The 22,913-nt window shown below is 44.1% G+C and overlaps 1 protein-coding gene across 4 annotated transcripts in view; it reads right to left on the reverse strand.

The window, feature by feature from the left end:
- Positions 1 to 22,913, reverse strand: part of AK1 (adenylate kinase 1) — a 43,011-nt gene that overhangs the window by 10,283 nt on the left and 9,815 nt on the right. Inside the window, exons 5-9 of one of the 4 annotated variants that reach the window (XM_032233731.1) lie at positions 19,322 to 19,435; positions 18,489 to 18,680; positions 16,015 to 16,105; positions 15,289 to 15,356; positions 1,635 to 1,677 (exon numbers count right to left, since the gene is read on the reverse strand). In XM_032233731.1, the coding sequence (XP_032089622.1) occupies positions 1,635 to 1,677; positions 15,289 to 15,356; positions 16,015 to 16,105; positions 18,489 to 18,680; positions 19,322 to 19,435 (508 nt within the window). Of the gene's footprint in view, positions 1 to 1,634; positions 1,678 to 1,992; positions 2,174 to 10,686; positions 10,829 to 15,288; positions 15,357 to 15,618; positions 15,825 to 16,014; positions 16,106 to 18,488; positions 18,681 to 19,321; positions 19,436 to 22,913 lie in introns of those variants that run through there. The other 3 variants (XM_032233733.1, XM_032233732.1, XM_032233735.1) reach the window with 3 other exon arrangements.

Consider the following 22,913-nt stretch of genomic DNA (forward strand, 5'->3'; position numbering starts at 1 on the left):
CCTACCTACCTACCTACCTACATACATACATACATACATACATACATACCTTTCTCTATCGTATGTCTAATCTCTCTCTGTACATTTATCATCTACCTACCTATCTACCTACCTACCTACCTATCTAGCATCTGTCTGTCTCTATTGCTGCGAAAGATGTGAACCCCCGTCTGTGTAAATGGATACAAGACTCCATTACAAGGATATTTCACTAACCAATTTCATTGTGTTTATTTTGTACAATGACAATAAAGACTATACTAATATCATCTTTGGTGCTGCAGCAATTAGCACCACCCAAGATTCATTTCCCGATTTCTGTGGGTTGCAACTTTGAGAGCCCAAAACAGAAGGGGCGCATTCATTTTGCTACTGTTTCTTTGAATGAAGCTTCTCAGGAGGCCGGAAACTTTTCCAGACCTGGCTGAACATGTAAAGACCGCCAAACAGGAGAGCTATAAATAAAAACCACCCGTTTCAGGTTTCGCGGACAACCTGTAATGAGAATTCTCCTTTGATTACAGCTTTCTAGAATTACAGCCTTGCAGAGCTAAGGAAATGAGCAGTAAGGAAATTTATAAAATGGACACCTAACATCAAAATGTCACCCAAAAAGCACAACAAAGAATGTTCTTTCTGTGCCAACTCAGAAAACTCAAACTGCCCAAAGAGCTGCTGATTCATTTCTACAGAGGAAGGATTGAGTCTGTCATCTGCACCTCCATAATTGTATGAATTGGCTCTGCAATCAAATTTGACAGACCAGACTTCAATGAATAATTAGAACTATTCCTATTCCTATTCTATCCCTATCCCATTCCTATTCTATTCTATTTCTATCCTATCCCTATTCTATCCTACCCTATCCTATCCTATCCTTATCCCTATCCCTATTCTATTCCACTCCAAACTATTCTAATTCTATTCTATCCTATTCTATACCACTCTATTCTAATTCTAATTATCTTTCTTATTCTATTCCTATTCTTATCCTATCCTATTCTATCCCTATCCCATTCCTATTCTATTCCTTTCCACTCCAAACTATTCTATTCTAATTCTATTCTATCCTATCCTATACCACTCTATTCTAATTCTATTTCTTTCTTATTCTATTCTATTCCTATTCTATTCTATTCTATCCCTATCCCATTCTATTCTATTTCTAGCCTATCCTTATCCCTATCCTATTTTATTCCACTCCAAACTATTCTATTCTAATTCTATTCTATCCTATCCTACTCTATTCTATACCACTCTATTCTATTCTAATTCTATTCCTTTCCTATTCTATTCTATTCCTATTCTATTCCTATCCCTTTCCTATTCTATTCTATTCCTATCCCTTTCCTATTCTATTCTATTCCATTTTTATATTCTATTCTATTTCTATCCTATCCCTATTCTATTCTATCCTATCCTATCCTATTCTAATTCTAATTCTATTCCTTTCCTATTCTATTCCTATACCTATTCCTGTCCTGTACTGTCGTATTCTATTCTAATTCTAATTCTGTTCTAATTCTATTCTATTCTATTCTATTCCTCTGAGGATAACTACTAACGTTGGCCTGATAAATCTGAGAAGTGACTCAAGATCCACCAAGATGGAGAAAGGGAGAAAATTCACTGACCTGCCGCCATTTTGAAGTCTTCTGGGGTGACGACCTCCTCTGTCTGAAAGGAAAAAGAAGAAGATGTGATTAGAGTGATAAGATCTCTTCTCTTCTCTTGAAGGGCATCAACCCAACAGCGGCTCAGGACATGTCTTGATGGCTCCCATCGCCTCGTTCCAAAACCAGGCAGGATAATAATTCAAGGCTGCAGGCAAAAACGAGTCTTTAGGACTTCTCCCAACGTTTCGTTTAAATCCTTCCCATCCTTGTTTTTTAAAGATGTCCCTAACTGCCACCTGAAATGAAACCTTCAACCATCCCTACAGAGGTTGGGGACACACATTAAAAATAAAGCAATAACATAAAACACCTTTACCTCAATCAACTCTGGGACACGCAAACAAATCTTGAGTTAAGACACAAGGCAACTGATTTATTTCCTTCCTTTTCTCAGCGGGCAGATCCGAGAAGGTTGGACCACGAATGAAGAGGAGGAGATCTTGACGAGTTCTTTTCTCCAACCCTACCCGGTAGGATTCACCCTGGCAACTCTTCCAACAGAGGAAACAAGAGTCCAAGGATCGCTGTCAATGTGTAACCGGGAGGCAGCCTCTGACTCATTCGAGGCTACGTGAACAGGAGGCAGGAGGAAAAAACACCTCCAGGGTGCATCACCTGGGAAGAGGTTTCCGTGGCAACTGCTTCCTGCCTCCAATGTACCGGCAGGTAGAGAAGCTCAACGCTGTGGGGTTGGAGGCAAGGAAGACCATCATGGGGAGGAAATTTGAAGCAATGAAATTCCCCAGGAGCTTTCAGGTACCTGCCGGGTACCTGACAGCGAGATTTTGGGTGAAGGAGGGGAATACAAAACCTTTGCCAGATCCAGCAAGATTGTTGGTGGCGCTGTACTGGAAGAAGGAGGAATTGCCTACTATTCAAGAATGGACGTTAAAAGTAGTAAACTTAGGAGAGATGGCCAAAATCTCAGCATATTTGAAGGACCATTCAGATGAGAAATACAAGCTGGAATGGAGAAGATGGATTGACTACATTCAAAATAAATATCGGACTAAGAAATTTCAATGAGCTTATGAATGAACAAGGAATGTTACAATTTATCTAAAGTTAGCTTAATAAAAGGGGAGTTAAAGTGTTTTATCTGTTTTTAATCTTTTTTAATCTCTGTTTAATTTAATTTCTGTTTCTGTAAGCCGCCCGGAATCCTCCGGGATTGGGCGGCCTATAAATTTAATAAACAGTTAAACAGGATGCTATAGTTAGTTAGCTTATGTTAGTGTATGATTGTTAAATGTTTATACCCTGTATTTTGCTCTAGGAGGTTGGGGGGAGGGAGGGTTGGAGGGGGGGTAGGGTTGGGGCGGAGGGAGGGAAGGGGAAATATTTGTAAAATCTATTAAAACTCTTCAATAAAAAAAAAAAAACCTTTGCCAGACCAATCCTCGAATACAGCTCGTCTGCCTGGAATCCACACTGTATATCGGATATTAATACAATCGAGCAAGTTCAGAGGTATTTCACGAGAAGAGTCCTCCACTCCTCTGCTCACAACAGAATCCCTTATGCCATCCAGGGTCGAAATTTTAGGCTTGCTTGGACAACTATACCACCTACGGTCTGACCTAAGCATAGTAGACAAAATTGTCTGTTACAACAACTTCCCTGTCAATGACTACTTCAGCTTCAACCCTAATAATACACGGGCAAACAATTGATACAAACTCAAAGTAAACCGCTCCAAACTTGACTGCAGAAAATATGACTTCAGCAACAGAGTGGTCAACGCCCAGAATGCTCTACCTGACTCGGTTGTTACATCCTCAAACCCCCATAACTTCAACTTTAAACTGTCTACCGTGGACCTCACCCCATTCCTAAGAGGTCCGTAACGGGGGCGTGCATAAGCGCACCAGCGTGCCTTCCGTCTCTGTCCTACTATCCCCCTTTATTTGTACCCATTTCCTCTGTTCATGTCCATGTTTACACTTAATACCTGTTATCTTGTACATGGTTTGACAAGCTAACTAACTAAATAAATCACACAAAAGCTTCAGTTCTCTCTTTTGCTCCCTGACCTCCATAAAAATATCATCGGATTTACTTTCTAGGTTCAAGCAGTCAGTTGCTACTTCAGCCTGGGGCCTAGGTCAGCCTGGAGAGGATGGACTAAAGCGCCCATCATCCCCAGGCAGTGTGGCAAGTGGACCCAGCTGTTAAGTATCTGTGGAAGGTTGGAGCATTCCTTGCATTTCCCCCCCACCTTTCTCTCTTGACAAAAAAAAAATAACTCAAAAGGAAAAGCATAACCTGTGCTTTTCTTCCGTACTGTTTAATCGGGGGGGAATCTTACTTATTTTATTTTTCCGCTTTTGGGAAGTTATAAGTGTGAAGTTGACCGTTGCAAAATGGATGGATAGAACCCTGGAACTGCTAAAGGACGAAGCTTGGGAGAACTGTTTAGTTTAGTTTAGTTTATTGTCATTGTCCCTCGTACAATGAAATTAAATGCCATCTTCAGTGTACATTATAATTATAAAAATAAAAATTTGATTTGATTTGATTGCATTTATATGCCGCCCTATTCCCTGAGGGACTCAGGGTGGCTCACAAACCAAAGTAAGGGGGGGATACAAACAAGAGGAAAACAACAGACAAACAACTACAGACAAATTTAAAAACAATCAATAGCCACACAATTCGAGCGGGGACGGGAACTCGTCAGCCCCAGGCCTGTCGGAACAGCCAGGTTTTAAGGGCTTTGCGGAAGGCCTGAAGGGTGGTGAGGGTCCGAATCTCCACGGGGAGCTCGTTCCAGAGGGCCGGAGAAGCCACAGAGAAGGTTCTCCTCCGGGTGGTAGCCAATTGGCATTGGCCGGTAGATGGAATTCGGAGGAGGCCTAGTCTGTGGGATCTAATAGGTCTGTTGGAGGTAATTGGCAGCAGGCGCAAACACACATCCTTCACGTGCAATATAATTGAAATTGTAAACCCAATACTGCATTAATATTGCACTATAACATAGAATTCAATATAGTTACTGCCTTGGGAAAGAAGCTGTTTTTCAACTATCTTAAGAATCAAAGTGTCAGGCCTGCAATTATATTCCGTTTAGAATTTTGGCCTGCCACACTTTCTCTTATTTCATTATGCTGTTTCATTAGTATAGTTGATGGGAGGGGGGAATAGACAGGAGTAGGATTGTGGAATGTATTGTTTTCATTCTTTACTAGAGGCCAAGGTCATCCTTTGTCTCCGCACTTTTACACCTGACCGGAAGCAGCTGGGTGGAGACACCAGTGTGAAAGAAGAAAATTGGACCATGTGATGGATTGTGGGTGTGGGGACAAGATCATGAACTTTTAACTGGGTGGAATTCTGATGTCATTTCCAGTATTGGGATTAACACAGATGTGCTAAGATGTCTGCTTTATTAAATTGGAACTTTAAGGATCGTTTTGCCTTGGACTCTTGATTTAATTCTACATGATACTTGGAATGCTGACACAACGACAACTCCATCCATCCAGATTGAAGGCTCATTTCCAGACAAAGGGCTAGTAAGTTTTCCCAAAAACCATTAGTTTTACAACTATTCGGGTGATTTCATTTCAATTCTGTGCAAAAGCAGCCTGCCTGACTTTTGCAGAGAAAATCAAACCCCCAAACTCACCAACAAATGGATAATCTTACTCCATTTGTTCTCCAACTCTTACAAACGGAAGAATCGGTTTGCTGACCCAAACGGATGCCTTGCCTTGATTCAAACCGAATGGTTGCGCCCTGTGTCTGAGCCCACAATGAAACCTTGGCATTGCGGCTTGCAATCCTGGCTTGCTACCTGATCCTCCAGGGCCTCGGTTTCCCCACTGCAAAAGGTCAGACCCTTTAGCCACCTCATGGGCTTCTCCAAAGCGGGAATCAAATCGCAGTTAAGATTTCGGGAAGCATTTTTGGGTAGCGTTGAATTTCATGGCCGAACCGCGACTCATCTTTACACTGGGTTGTTCCACAAACACACCCCAACCTCCAACCCCCCGCCAACAAATCTGCTAATGTAATTTCAGGAAGATGCCAAAAGAGGAGGGTCTCCAAGAATAGATGCTGGCACGGTTTGATGGGGAAAAGCAACTAGGTCTGGTTACACATCTTTTTTTGTTTTGTTTTACACCTAATAAGGTTAACTCCCTTTGAGGTTTTGCAAAGGGCAACTAAGCAGCAGTAAATCTGGCTGGGGACAGACCCCACCTTTGCTGGAGAAAGATGAGTTGGACTGCTGGGGCAAAGTTTTAAACGCCTTCCTGAAGTTTAAGGACAATTTTTGGAGGGGTTTGAAGCATGTCAGGGTTTGAATCCCCTATCCCTGCAGAAAAATACAGCCTCAAAAGACCAAAAACACACACCGTAGTGCTCAAAATTGTGGAAACCTTTTTTTTTGGGGGGGGGGGTGTATTTTTGAACTTTGATGGCTAATAACACCACTTTATTTTGGAGTAGTACCAGAAAATTATATATCACTGGAAAGATAATTTAATCAAGAATCTAATGCAACAAAATTTGTTCAATCATCTGTATTCTATGAAAAGTTATAGGCCAGAAGCAACGCAGCAATAAAACCCAGTTAGTAGAAAGCAATCATTCAATCTTGGTTTCACATTATAAGAGCTGCAGAACTAAAAGACTCCATGGGAAGACATTTTAAAAGTTGTAATTCATGCTAAAGGTTACCCAACTAAGTATTAACTGACATGGTAATTTTTGTATATCTTGTTTTTTCGATGGTGATAATTTTTGTATTATTACCATTTTTTTAATGGTAATTTTTGTATATCTCATTTTTTCAATGGTGATAATTTTTGTATATCTTGTTTTTTCGATGGTGATAATTTTTGTATATCTCATTTTTTCAATGGTGATAATTTTTGTATATCTCATTTTTTCTATGGTGATAATTTTTATATATCTTGTTTTTTCTATGGTGATAATTTTTGTATATCTTGTTTTTTCGATGGTGATAATTTTTGTATATCATTTTTTCTATGGTGATAATTTTTATATATCTTGTTTTTTCGATGGTGATAATTTTTGTATATCTCATTTTTTCAATGGTGATAATTTTTGTATATCTTGTTTTTTCTATGGTGATAATTTTTGTATATCTCATTTTTTCTATGGTGATAATTTTTATATATCTTATTTTTTCGATGGTGATAATTTTTGTATATTTCATTTTTTCTATGGTGATAATTTTTGTATATCTCATTTTTTTTCTACGTGTTTCACTTTTCTTCTTTATAACTGCTATTCTAATAGCAAATCCTTCCTAAAAGTTATTGCATTACATTCTTGATTAAATTAACTTTCCATGGATATATATAATTCTATGGTGCTACTACTCCAAAAAAAGGGGGGGGGTTGTTATTAGCCATCAAACCTCAAAAATATACTTCCCCCCTCCTGTTAAAAGGTTTCTACCTTTCATTTTGGCCACTAGGATACTCTTGAAACCACCAGGGGGAAAAAAATCTTCCCAAAGTTGCTGTCTACCTCCCAGGTTTAAATCAGTGTGTCTGTGCTGAGATGCTAGCTTTCTGCAAGCAAGGAACTGGCAGGGCAAAAGAAGCAGTCGGCTCGATTTCTTCCTTCTTCCCCTGCCTTTTCAAAGGGCCAACTCCCCTCCACTAAGGATAGTTCAAAGGCCTCTCCAAACGCCCCCCAGGGAAGTTGACAAAGTAGACATAGAAAAAAATAACAACTAGTTTACCTTCCAGTCAGTTGGAAATTATATGAGTCATCCTCCAGTAGATGTCAGGAAACAGGAGTGGAGGATGAGGGTGAATGATGACTTTGGTTCTGGAATGACACCTTCTTCCCTAACATCCAAGCGACGACGTGGCTATTATGATGAGGTAACCCCATCATCACAATGAGGTGATGCAGAGTTTAATGACAGGTGTGTGTGTGTGGGCTGTTGAAAAACAACACAAAATCCCTTCCAGAAAATCTAGAACCTCTGTTGGTTTAGTCACTGCAAAGAACACGGGGTTTAGATGTGTGTGTATGTGTGCGTTGTGACTCCAGATTGTGCTGTTAGACACACACACACACACAGGATAACCAATGTATAATAGTGGCCCAAATTGTGTGGGGAAGTGTATTTTTCAGATTTGATGGCTAATAACACCCCTTTATTTTGGAGTAGTACCATGAAATAATATATCACTGCAAAGACAGTTCAATCATGAATGTAATGCAACGAAGTTTGTTCTATTATCTGTATTCTGTGAAAATGTACAGGTCAGAAGCGACCCAGCACTAAAACCCAGTTAGTAGAAAGCAATCATTCAATCTCGGTTTCACATTATAACAGCTGCAGAACTAAAAGACTCCATGGGAAGACGTTTTAAAAGTTGTAATTCATGCTAAAGGTTACCCAACTAAGTATTAACTGACATGGTGATAATTTCTGTACATGTCATTTTTTTTCTAGGCTGATCATTTTTGTGTATCTGTTTTTTTTTCTACCTGTTTCGCTTTCCTTCTTCGTAACTGCTATTCCAATAGCAACTCCTTCATAAAGGTTATTGCGTTATATTCTTGATTAAATTATCTTTCCATTGATATATAATTCTATGGTACTACTCCATGAAAAAAGTGGTGTTATTAGCCCTCAAACCTCGAAAATACACTTTCCACCCCAAAAGGTTTGTACAATTTTGGCCACTACTGTAGATGCTCCGAATTTTAGCATCTGTACATCCTCCAAATTTAGCCACTAATGCTTCATAGACGGCTCTGTCATCCCAGCCTACCTTACAGGGGGGGGGGTTGTACAATGGGGGAGGGGAGGAAAGACTGCTATGCACATGCTAAAATTGCTGTTTAGGTCTTTTGGGGAAGGTTGGGTTAAATCAGCATATGGGGAGGCTGTCCTGAGATGCTAGCTTTCTACAGGCGAGGAACTGGCTGGACAAGGAAGCAGCTATCCAAATTTTCTTTCTTCCCCCCCTCCCTCCTTCCTTTGCCTTTTAAATGGGGCAGCCCACCAGGACAATTCAAAAGTCTTTGGATCCCAGAAAAAGAGAATATGCTTGCAAGAAAGAACGAACGAAGGGGAAGAAGAACAAAACAAGATTTTCTCCATTTTGCTTATAACAGCATCTGGATTTCTTCCAGATCCTGAAGTTCTCCTAATCTTTACACAACCAGCGATCCTTTCTATGACCTCCAAATTTGACTGGGAGGGGGGGGATTTCACAATTTACACACACCGTGGCCTATTTAAGATATTAGCGTGGTTTTAAAATTGGGGCCGGAAGTACCAGCCTCTCTCGGTTTCCCTCCGGGGCGAAGCAAAGAGTAAAACTTGTGCAAAATTCCAGCTGTTTATAACCAGGGAAACGTTAGATGTTGGGGTGGAGGGCAAGAGGGAAATGGAGACACCCCCCCCATTGAAAAAAATATTTTAAAGCTCCCCCCCCCCCCTGCCTCCAGCAGCTTTGGATCAACGGAGACACAAATCTAAGAGGTCAGTCAAGGTTATTGCAACCAGACGCCTTCCCAAAGTTGGTGCAGGATCCACCAGACAGACACGCACACACACACAGAGAAAGTCATTTATGGAGCAAAGAGCTGCTGATTCTGTTCCACGGGGGAATCATTGAGTCTGTCATCTGCACCTCCATAACTGTCTGGTTTGGCTCTGCAACCCAACAAGACAGACACAGACTTCAATGGATAATTAGAACTGCAGGAAAAACAATGGCTACCAAGCTGCCTTCCATTGAGGACCTGCACACTGTATGAGTCAAAAAGAGGGCTGTGAAAATATCTACAGAACCCTCACATCCTGGACATAAATGGTTTCAACTCCTACCCTCAAAGCGACGCTATAGGGCACTGCACACCAAGACAACTAGACACAAGGACAGTTTCTCCCCAAATGCCATCACTCTGCTAAACAACTAATTCCCACAACACTGTCAAATAATTTACTAAGACTGTATTACTATTATTCTTCTCTTCCTTCCTAGTATCTTATCTCTTTCCACTTGTGGCTATAACCATGTTGCTTGTATCTTTCAATTTATATTGTTTTTATTTGTTTCCTAGTACGATTTGATAGCTTATTTAGTAACCTTGACTATCACTAAGTGTCGTATCTTGTGATTCTTGATGAATGTATTTTATTCTCCTTATGTACACTGAGACCATATACATCAAAGACAAATTCCTTGTGTGTCCAATCACACTTGACCAACAATGAATTCTATTCTATTCTATTCTATATTCATTCCATATTCTATTCTATTTCTATTCTATATTCTATTCTATTTCTATTCTATATTCATTCCATATTCTATTCTATATTCTATTCTATATTCTATTCTATTCTCCATTCCATATTCTATTCTATTTCTATTCTATATTCTATTATATATTCATTCCATATTCTATTCTATTCTATTTCTATTCTATATTCTATTCTATTCTATATTCTTTCTATATTCTATTCTATTTCTATTCTATAGTCTATTCTATTCAATATTCATTCCATATTCTATTCTATATTCTATTCTAATTTTTTATTCTATATTCTATATTCTATATTCTATATTCTATATTCTATATTCTATATTCTATATTCTATATTCTATATTCTATATTCTATATTCTATATTCTATATTCTATATTCTATATTCTATATTATTATTTTATATTCTAATTTCTAATTTCTATATTCTATAAAAGCACAACGTGTCGATTTTGCTGTAATTATCCACAACCTTTGGCCCTCGGTCCATTTGGCTGCAGCTCCCTTAAAAAAAAAAAGATTAAAAGCACTGTTGAAAATTTCTACCCAGGCTGCTTCCTGCTTCTCTAGCCGTCAAGAGAAATATTTTTATCTTCTGCGCTGAATGAGACGAAGGAGGGGGAAAAAAACTCAACGCATTGACCATTCTCCCCGCCGTTTTTCCTTCCCCGAAGGATGCCCTGCCTTTAGCCAAATCATTTTTTAAAAAAAAAACTCCTAGGAAAACAGCTCAGCCTTACCTTGTCAGCCCTGGAAGAGGAAGGGACAAAGGCAGACAGAGAGAGAAGGCTGCAGTTCTCTGCCACAGGCCACCCTGCATGGTTATTTTTACCTCCCTATATAGAGAGAGACTCTTCGAGGCATGATGGGAGAAGGAGGGAGCATTGGCAGCCACGAGTGCCCACAGACGGGAGCAGAATAGCAATGGTAGGGGGGGGAGGAGGAGGAGGGGAGGGGAGAGGCAGGTCAAGAAAGGAAGGCAGGAGAAGGCTGGTGGAAGAGAGCTAAGGCGCACAGAGGCTGAAAACCATTCGCTCTTCCGTGAATTCAGGAGCCAAGAGGTAAAAAGCCATGCATTTTTCCCCCGCAAAGGGCCAAACAGGTTGCCAGTCGACCAGAATAGAGATGGAAGGGACCTTGGAGGTCTTCTAGTCCAACTGAGTTGTGCATAACTGTCTGGTTTGGCTCTGCAACCCAACAAGGCAGAGACAGACCTCAATGGATAATCAGAACTGCAGAAAAAACCATGGCTACCAACCTGCCTTCCATTGAGGACCTGCGCACTGCAGGAGTCAAAAAGAGGGCTGTGAAAATATCTACACACCCCTGGCATCCTGGACATAAATGGTTTCAACTCCTACCCTCAAAATGACACTATAGGGCACTGCACACCAGAACAACTAGACACAAGGATAGTTTTTCCCCGCCTGCCATCACTCTGCTTAACAACGAATCCCCATAACACTGTCAAACTATTCACTAAGTCTGCATTACTATTCTTCTTCTCATCTTTCCTAGTATCTCTCTCTCCCCACATGACTATAACCACATTACTTGTATCTTTCAATTTATATTGTTTTTATTTGTTTCCTAGTACGGTTTGACAGCTTATTATTAACCAATAACTATCACTGAGCGTTGAATCTTTTTATTCTTGATGAATGCATTTTTATTCTCCTTATGTACACTGAGAGCATCTGCACCAAAGACAATTTCCTTGTGTCTCCAATCACCCTTGGCCAACAAAGAATTCTATTCTATTCTATTCTATTCTATTCTACATTCTATTCTATACTCTGCATTCTATATTCTACATTCTGTATTCTATTCTATAAAAGCACAACTTGTCGATTTTGCTGCAACTATCCACAATCTTTGGCCTTGGGTACATTTGGCTACAGCTCCCTTAAAAAAAAATTAAAAGCACTGTTGCAAATCCCTACCCAGCGCTGCTCCTGCTTCTCTGTCAGAGAAATATTTTAATCTTCTGCGCTGAATAAGATGAAGGAGCAAAAAACCAAGGCACCTATTCTATTCGCATGCTTTCCACTTACTAATCTATTCATTCTATTTATTCATTCTACTTACTATATCCACATACTATTCTATCTACTGGTTCAGCACGGAAACGCTTGTGATGATGGTGATCTTGGAGAGCCGAGTGAAGGACATCTATCTGGTCATCTTGACTCTCAGCGGCTTCGATACCATGACCAGGATATTTCGACGATGTGGAGGTGGGAGGGGGGGGCACCGGTAAGGTGGTTCTCCTATACCTCTCGGACAGTCGCATCGGTTAGTGGGAGGGCAGAGAAGTCCCCAAGGCCCAAAAATGGGGGCCGAGGGTCGGTCTTATCCCCCACTAACATCTACATGAAACCGCTGGAGGATCATCCGTAGGCACGGGACAGATCCATCAAATGCGGGCGATACTAATTGTATCTGTCCGCCCCGTGCCAATCAATGAATGCGGTTTGACGTGATGGACCGGGGGCTTGAAGCCGTCATGGACTGGATGAGGTTAACAAGCTTGTGCTCAACCCGGAAAGACGAGTGGCTGTTGTGTTTTCCTCCCAAAGATTTGGCCAATAATCCAACACTCAGGCTGGGGGGTCAAATTTACCACCCCTCAGAGAGGGTCGCAACTTGGGAGTCCTCCTGGATCCACAGCTGTCATTCGACCCATCATATAGCGGCTGTGACCAGGGGGGCATTCGCCCAGGTACGCCTGGTGCGCCAGTTGCGACCCTACCTGAACGGGAGGCCCTCACAACAGTCACTCGGGCCCTTGTGACCTCTAGGCTGGAAATACTGCAACGTGCTCTACATGGGGCTGCCCTTGAGAGCATCCGGCGACTTCAGCTAGTACAGAACGCAGCCGCGCGAGTGATTGCGGGTGCAACCCGATTCACCCGCATTACACATATCCATCCGCGCGTTGCGCTGGCTACCTGTCGATCTCCGGATGCGCTTCAAGGTGCTATTGATCACCCATAAAGCCCTACATGGCAGTGGATCTGGATACTTGAGAGACCGCCTTCTGCCAATTACCTCCCTACGGACCTATAAGATCCCATAGATTAGGCCTCCTCCGCATTCCATCGGCCAGCCAGTGTCGGCTGGCAACCACAAGGAGGAGGGCCTTCTCAGCAGTAGCCCGACCCTTTGGGATACGAGCTCCCCGTGGAGATTCGTACCCTCTCCACCGTCCAGGCCTTCCGCACTGCCTTGAAGAACTGCTCGCCGTCAGGCCTGGGGATAAGGATTTCTACCCCGCCCAAATGTTGTATGCATGTTGCTCATTATTTATTATGTGTTGTTGTCTCAATGTTGTATTTCCCCTTTCCCTGGTTTCTGTGAGCTGCCCTGAGTCCCCCTCAGGGAAAAGGGCGGCCTACAAATGCAAATAAAACCTAAAACCTAAACCTAAACCTACTCCTATTCTACTCTACTCCACATTCTATTCTATTCTATTCTATTCTACTCCTCTACTCTACTCCTATTCTACTCTACTCTACTTTACTCCACATTCTATTCTACTCTACTCCTATTCTACTCTACTCCTATTCTACTCTACTCCACATTCTATTCTACTCTACTCCTCTACTCTACTCCTATTCTACTCTACTCTACTCCTATTCTACTCTATTCCCATTCCCATTCCATTCCTTATTCTATTCTATTCCTATTCCCATTCCTATTCTATTCTATATTCATAGAGTTGGAGGAGGCCTTGGAGGTCGTCAACCCCCTTGCCAAGACAGGAGTCCTGATCACAGACGGATCTGTTGTCTTGGAATGCTGGGGTGGAAAATACGGAGAGGTCCCACAATTTTAGCCAGCCCTGGCAAAACATGGCAACCACAGAGCCATGGCAAAAAACAAAACCCCAAAACCCAATAACCACACCAGGGGGAGGGAGAAAAAGAGGGAGGGAGACGGAGGGAGAGGGGAAAAAGGGAGAGAGGGAGGGAGAGAGGATGGAGAAAGAGAGGAAGGAAGGAAGGAGGGAGGGAGAGAAGCAGGAGGGAGAAAGAGAGGGAGGGAGAGGAAGAAAGGTAGAGAGAAATGAGGGAGAGGGAAAAGCAGAGGGAGGGAGAGGGAGAGAGGGGAGAGAGAGAAAGACAGAAGGAGGGAGAAAGGGAGGGAGGGAGAGGGGAAAAGTGAGGGGAGGAAGGAGAAAAGGGAGAGGAAAAACAGGGAGAGAGAGGGAGAGAGGAGAGAAAGACAGAAGGAGGGAGAGAGGGAGGGAGAAGCAGGGAGAGAAAAGAGGGAGAGAGGGAGGGAGAGAGGATGGAGAAAGAGAGGGAGGGAGAGGAGAGAGAGAAAGACAGAAGGAGGGAGAAAGGGAGAGAGGGAGGGAGAGAGAAAAGAGGGAGAGGGAAAAGCAGAGGGAGGGAGAGGGAGAGAGAAGGGAGAGGAAGACAGAAAGGAGAGGGAGGAAAGGAAGGGGGCGAGAGAAAAAGAGGGAGAGGGAAAACAGAGGGAAGGAGAAAGGGAGGAGAGAGGGAGAGAGAAGAATGAGGGGGAGAGGGAGGGAGAAAGGGAGAGAGAGAAAAACAGAAGGAGGGAGAAAGAGGAGAGAAAGGGAGAGAGAAGAAGGGAGGGAGGGAGAGAGAGGAGGGAACAACAGAAGGAGGGAGAAAGGGAGGGAGGGAGAGAAAAAGACAGGAGGAGGGAGAGAGGGAGTTAGAAAGGCAGGGGGAGGGAGAAAGGGAGAAAGAGGGAGGGAGGGAGAGAGAATGGAGAAAGAGAAAGGGAGGGGAGGGAGAGAAAAAGACAGGAGGAGGGAGAGAGGGAGGGAGAAAGGGAGAGAGCGGGAGGGAGAGAGATGAAGAAAGAGAAAGGGAGGGAGGGAGAGAGAAAAACAGAAGGAGGGAGAAAGAGGAGAAAGGGAGAGAGAAAGGGAGGGAGGGAGGGGGAGAGAGAGGAAGGAGAAAGGGAGGGAGGGGGGAGAGAGGAGGGAGAAAGAGAGGGAGGGAGGACAGGATGACCAAGGAGATATTCTCTCCACTTTGAGCCTTGGCTGAACCCATCCAGATCTCTGACACCGGGAGCTCATTTCTTCTGCCTCTTGGCTCCGTCCTGTATTTTCTTTCCATTCTTGTTTGCTTAACGGGCAGGTTAATTGCCTGCAGTCCGTCAATGTCAGCCATTGACCCCTTGGCCGCCGTCCCCAACCTTCCCCCACCAGGAACGACCCACCCAGTCGCTCTCGGCTTCTGGTTGATGAAACGGGAAGTGGGCTTCCGATTCAACCCAGGTTCAGGGAATCAACAACTCGGAGGAGGCCACGCCAAGACCCAGGTCTGGACTGTTATCAGTGGGGGTGGTGACCTCACCTGCTCCCTTCTCTCCTCTTCCTTCGGAGACTCTTGGCACGGGCTGAAGAAACTGTGCAGTGTCAAATCTAGACAGAAAACAGAGCAATTAGATGCCTGGAAGAGTTGTGAGAAAACAACACAACTGGTGGAAAAGAAAATCACCGTCAGGATTGCAAGAACAATCCAAAGGAAGGGGATTCGATTATGTGGGGATATCTAGAAAAGGAAGAACCCTCCAGAAACTGGAGCTCAAAATATGTGTGCAAATAGCCTGCAACCAGTAGTGAACCAGGTTGGGGACAATTTCGTCCAAACTGGTAGTAAAAAAAAGTTTTTTTAAAAAGTTACCACAATCAGCTGCGCGACAATCGGCTGTGCCTGGTTGCCTGGGAGGTTCCTGTTTGTTGCAGGGGCCGTTTTGTGTGGAAGTCCAACTGCTTTTGCATTGCGTGTGAGTCCGTTGCGCAACTTTTGTGTTGTTCTTGTGCAAAGTGTGATAGTTGTGGGGGGTTTTTTTGAGCTCTCTGCGACTCTGTGAGGTTCCTGCTTGTTGCATTGTGTGTCAGTCAGTTGTGCAGCCACGCCCACCTGGTCACACACCGAGCCATGCCCACCCAGTCATATGCCCCACCAAGCCACGCCCACCCAGTCACATGCCCACCAAGCCACGCCCACAGAACCAGTAGGGAAAAATGTTTGGATTTCACCACTGGTCCCTTGATATATAAACAGATACTTTCTCACCCAGAATTTTTTTTCTGTCTGGTTTCAGCCGTTGCTGAATGCAGGATTGGATGGCAGCAAATATTTCGTCCTCTTCTCTGTCTGCATCAAACTGGAAAGTACAAAAAAACCACAATACGGAATCAATCTTTTCGGCTAGGGCCAGTCCTCTGCTCTGTTCTTCTCCCTACTATGTGTGCAAACTTCTTTACTTTTGGATTTCAAGACTCCCTAGAATACGGCATCCAGTTTTGGTCACCACACTATAAAAAAGATGTGGAGAACTCTAGAAAGAGTGCAGAGAAGAGCAACCAGGATGATGAGGGGACTGGGGGATAAAACATATGAAAAACAGTTGCAAGAATTGGGTTATGTTTAGCTTAATGAAAAGAAGGATTAGGGGAGACATGATAGCAGCCTTCCAATATCTCGGGGGCTGCCACAAAGAAGAGGGAGTCCAGCTATTCTCCAAGGCACTTGAGGGCAGGACAAGAAGCAACGGGTGGAAACTAATCAAGGAGAGAAGGAACTTAAACTAAGTTGGGTCAAGCTATTTTCCAAAGGCCAGACAAGGAACAATGGATGGAAACTGACCAAGCAGATAAATTCAACCTGGAAATAAGGAGGAATTTTCTGACAGAGCAATCAACCCATGGAACAGAAGTTGCCTTCGGAAGTTGTGGGAGTTTCATCACTGGAGGCTTTCAAGAAGAGACTGGACTGCCCTCTGTCAGAAATGGTGTAGGGTCTCCTGCTTGGGTGGGTGGGTGGGGTGGACTAGATGACCTCCAAGGCCCCTTCCAACTCTGTCATTCTATATTCAAAGGACGAGAAGTTGCCTTCAGAAGTTGTGGGAGCTTCATCACTGGAGGCTTTCAAGAAGAGACTGGACTGCCATTGGTCAGAAATGGTGAAATGCTTGAGCAGGGGGTTGGCCTAGATGACCTCCAAGACCCCTTCCAACTCTGTTAATCTGAATCTAAAAAAAAAATCCCTTCAGAGAAAGAGATGAATAAGAGAGCAAGAGGCCCTTTTCATACCTCTCTCTGTATTGCTCTGAGGCATCCGTGTGATTCTAATCAGAAAGAAATATTGTTACAAAATTCCAACATAGTATAGTATAACAGAGTCAGAAGGGACCTTGGAGATCATCTAGGCCAACCCCTCTGCCCAAGCAGGAGACCCTACACCATTTTTGACAGCTGCCAGTCCAGTCTCTTCTTTAAAACCTCCAGGGATGAAGCTCCCACAACTTCTGAAGGCAAGCCATTCCACTGGTTGATTGTCCTTTTAGGAAGTTTCTCCTCCCTATAGCGAGTATGGAACTCAGAATACAGAATATAGTATAGCAGAGCTGGAAGGGGCCTTGGAGGTCTTCTAGTCCAGCCCCCTGCTCTGGCAGGAGAGCCTAGACCCTTTCAGACAAGAGACTGCCCAGTCTCTTCTTAAAGATCTCCAGTGATGAAGCTCCCACAACTTCTGAAGGCACTTGAGCTCCACCTCTTGATGAGGAAGTTCTGGAGAACTTTTTCTGTGCCAGTAAGAGATTCCACAGTCTACATCAAGTTCTTCAATAATAGGGGGAAAAACTCCAACACGTTTACTATTAAGGATGAAGAATTAAACGGAATATTTTTTGACGTGGGATGTATTTCATCAATGGCTAGACAATAGGAACAGAAGTTGGGAAGGAGGAGACTTAAAAAGAGGAAATGCTAATGTGGAGAAAATTTAAAGATGATGATGTTATGGATTATTATTATTAAACTATTATAAGGTAAAAGGGAAAGGTTCCCCTTGCACATATGTGCTAGTCGTTCCTGACTCTAGGGGACGGTGCTCATCTCCGTTTCAAAGCCGAAGAGCCAGTGCTGTTCATGCAGGGATCGGCAACCTTAAACACTCAAAGACCCACAAATGTCCTAACCAGAAGCCCCCCATTCAATTCTGGAGCCATACGGAAGTCTGGTTCCCCCACCATAGAGTCTCCTCCTAGCATGGCGTCCTTTTCCCCCTGCTGACCAGAAGTCCAGTTCCCCCCCCCCCACCATAGAGTCTCCTAGCATGGCGTCCTTTTCCCCCTGCTGACCAGAAGTCCAGTTTTCCCCTCACCATAGAGTCTCTTCCTACCATGGCGTCCTTTTCCCCCTGCTGACCAGAAGTCCAGTTTTCCCCTCACCATAGAGTCTCTTCCTAGCATGGCGTCCTTTTCCCCCTGCTGACCAGAAGTCCAGTTTGCCCCCCCCACCATAGAGTCTCCTCCTAGAGCTGCATCCTTTTTCCTCTACCTGTCCTAACTGAAAGTCCTATCAATTATGGAGCCGACCAGCGACAGGGAGCCGCAGCAGAGCCACATGCGGCTCAAGAGCCATAGGTGCCAACCCCTAATGGTCCATGCCCCAAGCAGTTGAGGTTCTCAGGAGACGCGTCACTAAGCGAGGCATTGAAAAGCCAACCCAGACGTCTTCTGGGATTCCCACCCTTGTTGTCCTCACCCGGACCAAGGCTCCCTTCTCCTGGTAGTACTTCCCAATCAGCTGAGCATTCTGCTTGAAGGTCTCCAGCCTGCGCTCAATTCCATGGGGGTTGTCATCCAAGAGGCCGTGTTCCCGAGCCCGCTCTTTTAGTCGTTGCCGCAGCTGTTGACTTGAGCAAGCCAGGAACACCACAATGTCCGGAGAACCAACCTAACAAAGGCAAAGGACAGACGATAAGATTGTGATCTTATTGTTGGTCTCATCCCACCTTAGCCTGCTTTCAATCCAAGGACCCCTTTCTTTTTTCCCTCTCCATCTTTTCCCTCTTCGGTTCCCTTCTTCAAAATCCAAACTCACCTGTTGGTCTCCCTACTACCTGTGAAGTTTCCCAAAGATGACCTAATTAATTTACGAGCCTCGAGACAAAGTTCCAAAGAAATCCAGTCATTTATTAGAAGCAACATTTTGGCGTGTTCTTCTGCAGAGCCAAACTTCATTTCCGCTTAATGGTGTCTGAACTTTACCCCTGTGTCTTCGCCTCCCCTCAGTCTGTGTCATAAATCACATCCACCAACGAGGTGCTGCAACAGGCTGTAAACTTTGGTGCCGCACACGGCCTGCTTTAAAAATCTGAACTCCGACCCTGGTAGAAGGTATGCATGGAGTTCTCCCTCCCTTTTCCAAGTCAACTTGATAATAAGCATGGAAATGCTTTACAAGTTGACACTACCATCAGGTGAAAGACATAGGGAAAAGGTTCTGGAAGGACAGGTAGAGAGAAGAACAGAGGTCTCCAAGGAAGGCACCAACCTGCCATCTCTCCACGATGAGTGTTGGCAGCTTCATCTCACCTGCTCCTCAAACAGAAAGGCCTGGCTGATGTCTCGCGGGAATCCATCCACCACGAAACCTTGGGCATCTGGATGTTTGATGAACTGCTGCTTCAACTCTTCAATGGTCGTCTCCTGAAAAGCAGAGAGATATCTCAGGAGGAATGGCAGTGAGGTGGTTTTGGGGACCCAAACATAGCAGGATAAGTTCTCCCCCAATTAAAAAGTTCAGAGAAGAGCAACTAAGATGATCAAAGGCCTGCGTTGTGGCCCACTAGCGGTAATCGGACCTGGAAGCAGATTCGGACAGTGAGGAGGTTGGTGAGGAAGATGGGCCAGTCCTGGAGTCTGGGGAAGGCTCTGATGAGGGCTCTGTGTCAGAGGCAGAGAGGGGGCCAGAGCCGTATGCCAGTTATCAGCTGCCTTCAGAGTCAGACATCAGTGAGGCAGAAGAACAGCTGGAGCCTGTTCCCAGTGTGCGCATGCGCAGAGCTGCCAGGAGAAGGGAACAGCTAAAGAACAAGGGGCGACTCGGGAGTAAGGCCACAAGTGGACGATGAATGGCCCCTCCCAGAGGAAATAAAAGAGGAGCGAAAGGGGAGTGGAGTTTGCAGGAGACCATTAGTTCGCTTCATTGGTTCGTGATTCTCCGAGACTCCTTGCCAAATTCTGCAGAGATCGGCCTGGCAGTTCTCCAAGCCAGATAAGGTCTGTGACTGTAAATCCTCCCTTGAAAGACTTTGCTGGAGGTCAATGAGCAGAATTCACAGTCAATGCATAAAAGGGTTTTTTGTTGGGACAAGGAGTTTGCTTCAAGCTCTCGGGAAGCCTCCGTCACAACACCTGGAGACTAAAACATTTGACGAATGACTGCAGGACTTGGGTTTGGCTAGTTTAAAGAAAAGAAGATTTAGGGGTGACAAGATAACAGTATTCTGATATTTGAGAGGCCACAAAGAATAAGGGGATCAACTTATGTTCCAAAGCACCGGAAGACAAGAAACAATGGATGAAAACTAATAAAAGAGGACGCAATCTGGAATTAAGAAAAAACTTCCTAACAGTGGGAACAATTAACCAGTGGAACAGCTTGCCTCCAGAAATAATGGGTGCTTCATCACTGGAGGTTTTAAAGAAGAGTCTAGACAGTCACTTATCTGAAATGGTATAGAGTCTCCTGCTTGAGCAGGAGGCTGGACTAGAAGACCTCCAAGGTCCCTTCCAGTTCTATTCTATCTTAATCCCACTTTGTGGCTCGCTCACTAAGGTGGAAGGCTGTTAAAAGAAGGATGGAAAACTGCTTTAAAGAAAGAGAAAAAAATGCCAATTTAGTAAAATTTCTCATTGTGAAATAACAAAATAGCCATATCTCACGGGTGGGTAATTCTGGAAAAATTCCAGATTGATTAACTCAGATTTGAATCTAAACTGGAAAAGAATGCACAAACTGATTTCTCCATTCCTTTGCCTCCAATAATTCATTTTCCTTGTCTAAAAGGAGAAAAATAACCCTGAATCAAATGTATATGCAGAGCACATCATGAGAAAGGCAGGATTAGAGGAATCAAAAATTGGAATTAAGATTGCCGGGAGAAATATCAACAATTTCAGATATGCAGATGATACCACTCTAATGGCAGAGAGGGAAGAGGAACTAAAGAGCCTCTGGATGCAGGTGAAGGAGGAGAGTGGAAAAGTTGGCTTGAAACTCAACATTAAGAAAACCAAGATCATGGCATCCGCCCCCCTCAATTCCTGGAAAATAGATGGGGAAGAAATGGAGGTAAGGACAGATTTTATTTTCCTGGGCTCCAAGATCACCGCAGATGGGGACGGCAGCCAAGAAATTAAAAGAGGTTTGTTCCTGGGGAGGAAAGCGATGGCAAATCTAGACAAGCCGACTAAAAAGCAGAGACATCACCCTGCCAATCAAAAGTGTGTCTAGTCAAGGCTGTGGTTTTCCCAGTTGCAATGGATGGCTGTGAAGGTTGGACCATAAGGAAGGCTGAGCGCCAAAGGATGGAGGTCTTTGAACTCTGGTGCTGGAGAAGACTCCTGCATTGAGTCCCTTGGACTGCAAGGCCATCCAACCGGTCAATCCTAGAGGACATCAACCCTGACTGCTCTTTAGAAGGCCAGATCCTGAAGAGGAAACTCAAAGACTTTGGCCACCTAATGAGAAGGAAGAAGGACTCCCTGGAGAAGAGCCTCATGCTGGAAACGACGGAGGGCAAAAGAAGAAGGGGACGGCAGGGAAGGAGGTGGCTGGATGGAGTCACTGAAGCAATTGGCATGATATTAACTAGACTCCAAAGGATAGTAGAGGACAGGAAGGCCTGGAGGAATGTTGTCCATGGGGTCACAATGGGTCAGACACAACTTCACAACTAACAACAGCAAAAACCCAGTCTAAATTTGAGTCTCCCAATAGTACAATGGATCTTAACCATCCTGGATTCAAAGGGCAAGATGGAATTTAGTAATAGTTCTGTGGCACACCAGAAAATCATTAATTGTGTATCCATATTTTTAAATGTGTCAAACTTGGTGGGGAAGTTATATACAGCTCGTTCTTCTCTTATGATCACAATGGAACCCAAAATCTTCTGTCGTTAAGTGAGACATTGGTTCAGTGAGTTTTGCCCCCATTTTACGCTTTCCTGCTACAGTTGTTAAGTGAATCACCGCTGTTGATACGTGAGTAACCCGGTTGTTAAGCGAATCGGGCTTCTCCGTGGACTTTGCGTGTCAGAAAGTCACCAAAGGGGATTGTGTGACGCCGGGAACATTGCAACCCCGTCATAAATATGAATCATATTGCCAAGCGCCTGAATTTTGATATGCCTATTATGGGAATGCGACAAAGTTTGTAACTGATCAATGGTCGTAAGTCACATTTTTTCAGTGCTGCTGTAACTTTGAACTGTTGTAAGTCGAGAACTACCTGTATTTCTTATTGTTATACGTTTGGGATTTAAGAAGACAAAAATCTTGTGGCACACTAGGAACAAGCCCTTCTGTTGTGACTGAGGCTTCCCAAGAGCCAGAAGCAAACTCCTTGTCCTGATAAAAACCCCTTTTATTAATTGAGTATGAATTCTGCTCATTCACCTCCAGCAAAGTCTTTCAAGGGAGGATTTATGGCCACAGACCTTATCTGGCTTGGAGAGCTGCCAGGCCAATCTCTGCAGAAGGAGTCTCAGAGAGTCATGAACCAATGAAGCGAACTAATGGTCTCCTGCAAACTCCACTCCCCTTTCGCTCCTCTTTTATTTCCTCTGGGAGGGGCCTTCACCGTCCACCTGTGGCCTTACTCCCGAGTCGTCCCTTGTTCTTTAGCTGTTCCCTTCGTCTGGCAACTCTGCTCATGCGCACACTGGGAACAGGCTGCAGCTGTTCCTCTGCCTCACTGATGTCCGACTCTGAAGGCAGCTGATAACTGGCTCTGGCCCCCTCTCTGCCTCCGACACAGAGCCCTCATCCGAGCCTTCCCCAGACTCCAGGACTGGCCCATCTTCCTCCCCAACCTCCTCACTGTCCGAATCCTCTGCCAGCTCTGCTGGCGGGCCGTCACACCCCTTGTGGGTGTAAAACCATTAAATTCTAATAAAAT

The sequence above is a fragment of the Thamnophis elegans genome, chromosome 16 (assembly GCF_009769535.1).
Source record: "Thamnophis elegans isolate rThaEle1 chromosome 16, rThaEle1.pri, whole genome shotgun sequence".
NCBI lineage: Eukaryota > Metazoa > Chordata > Lepidosauria > Squamata > Colubridae > Thamnophis > Thamnophis elegans.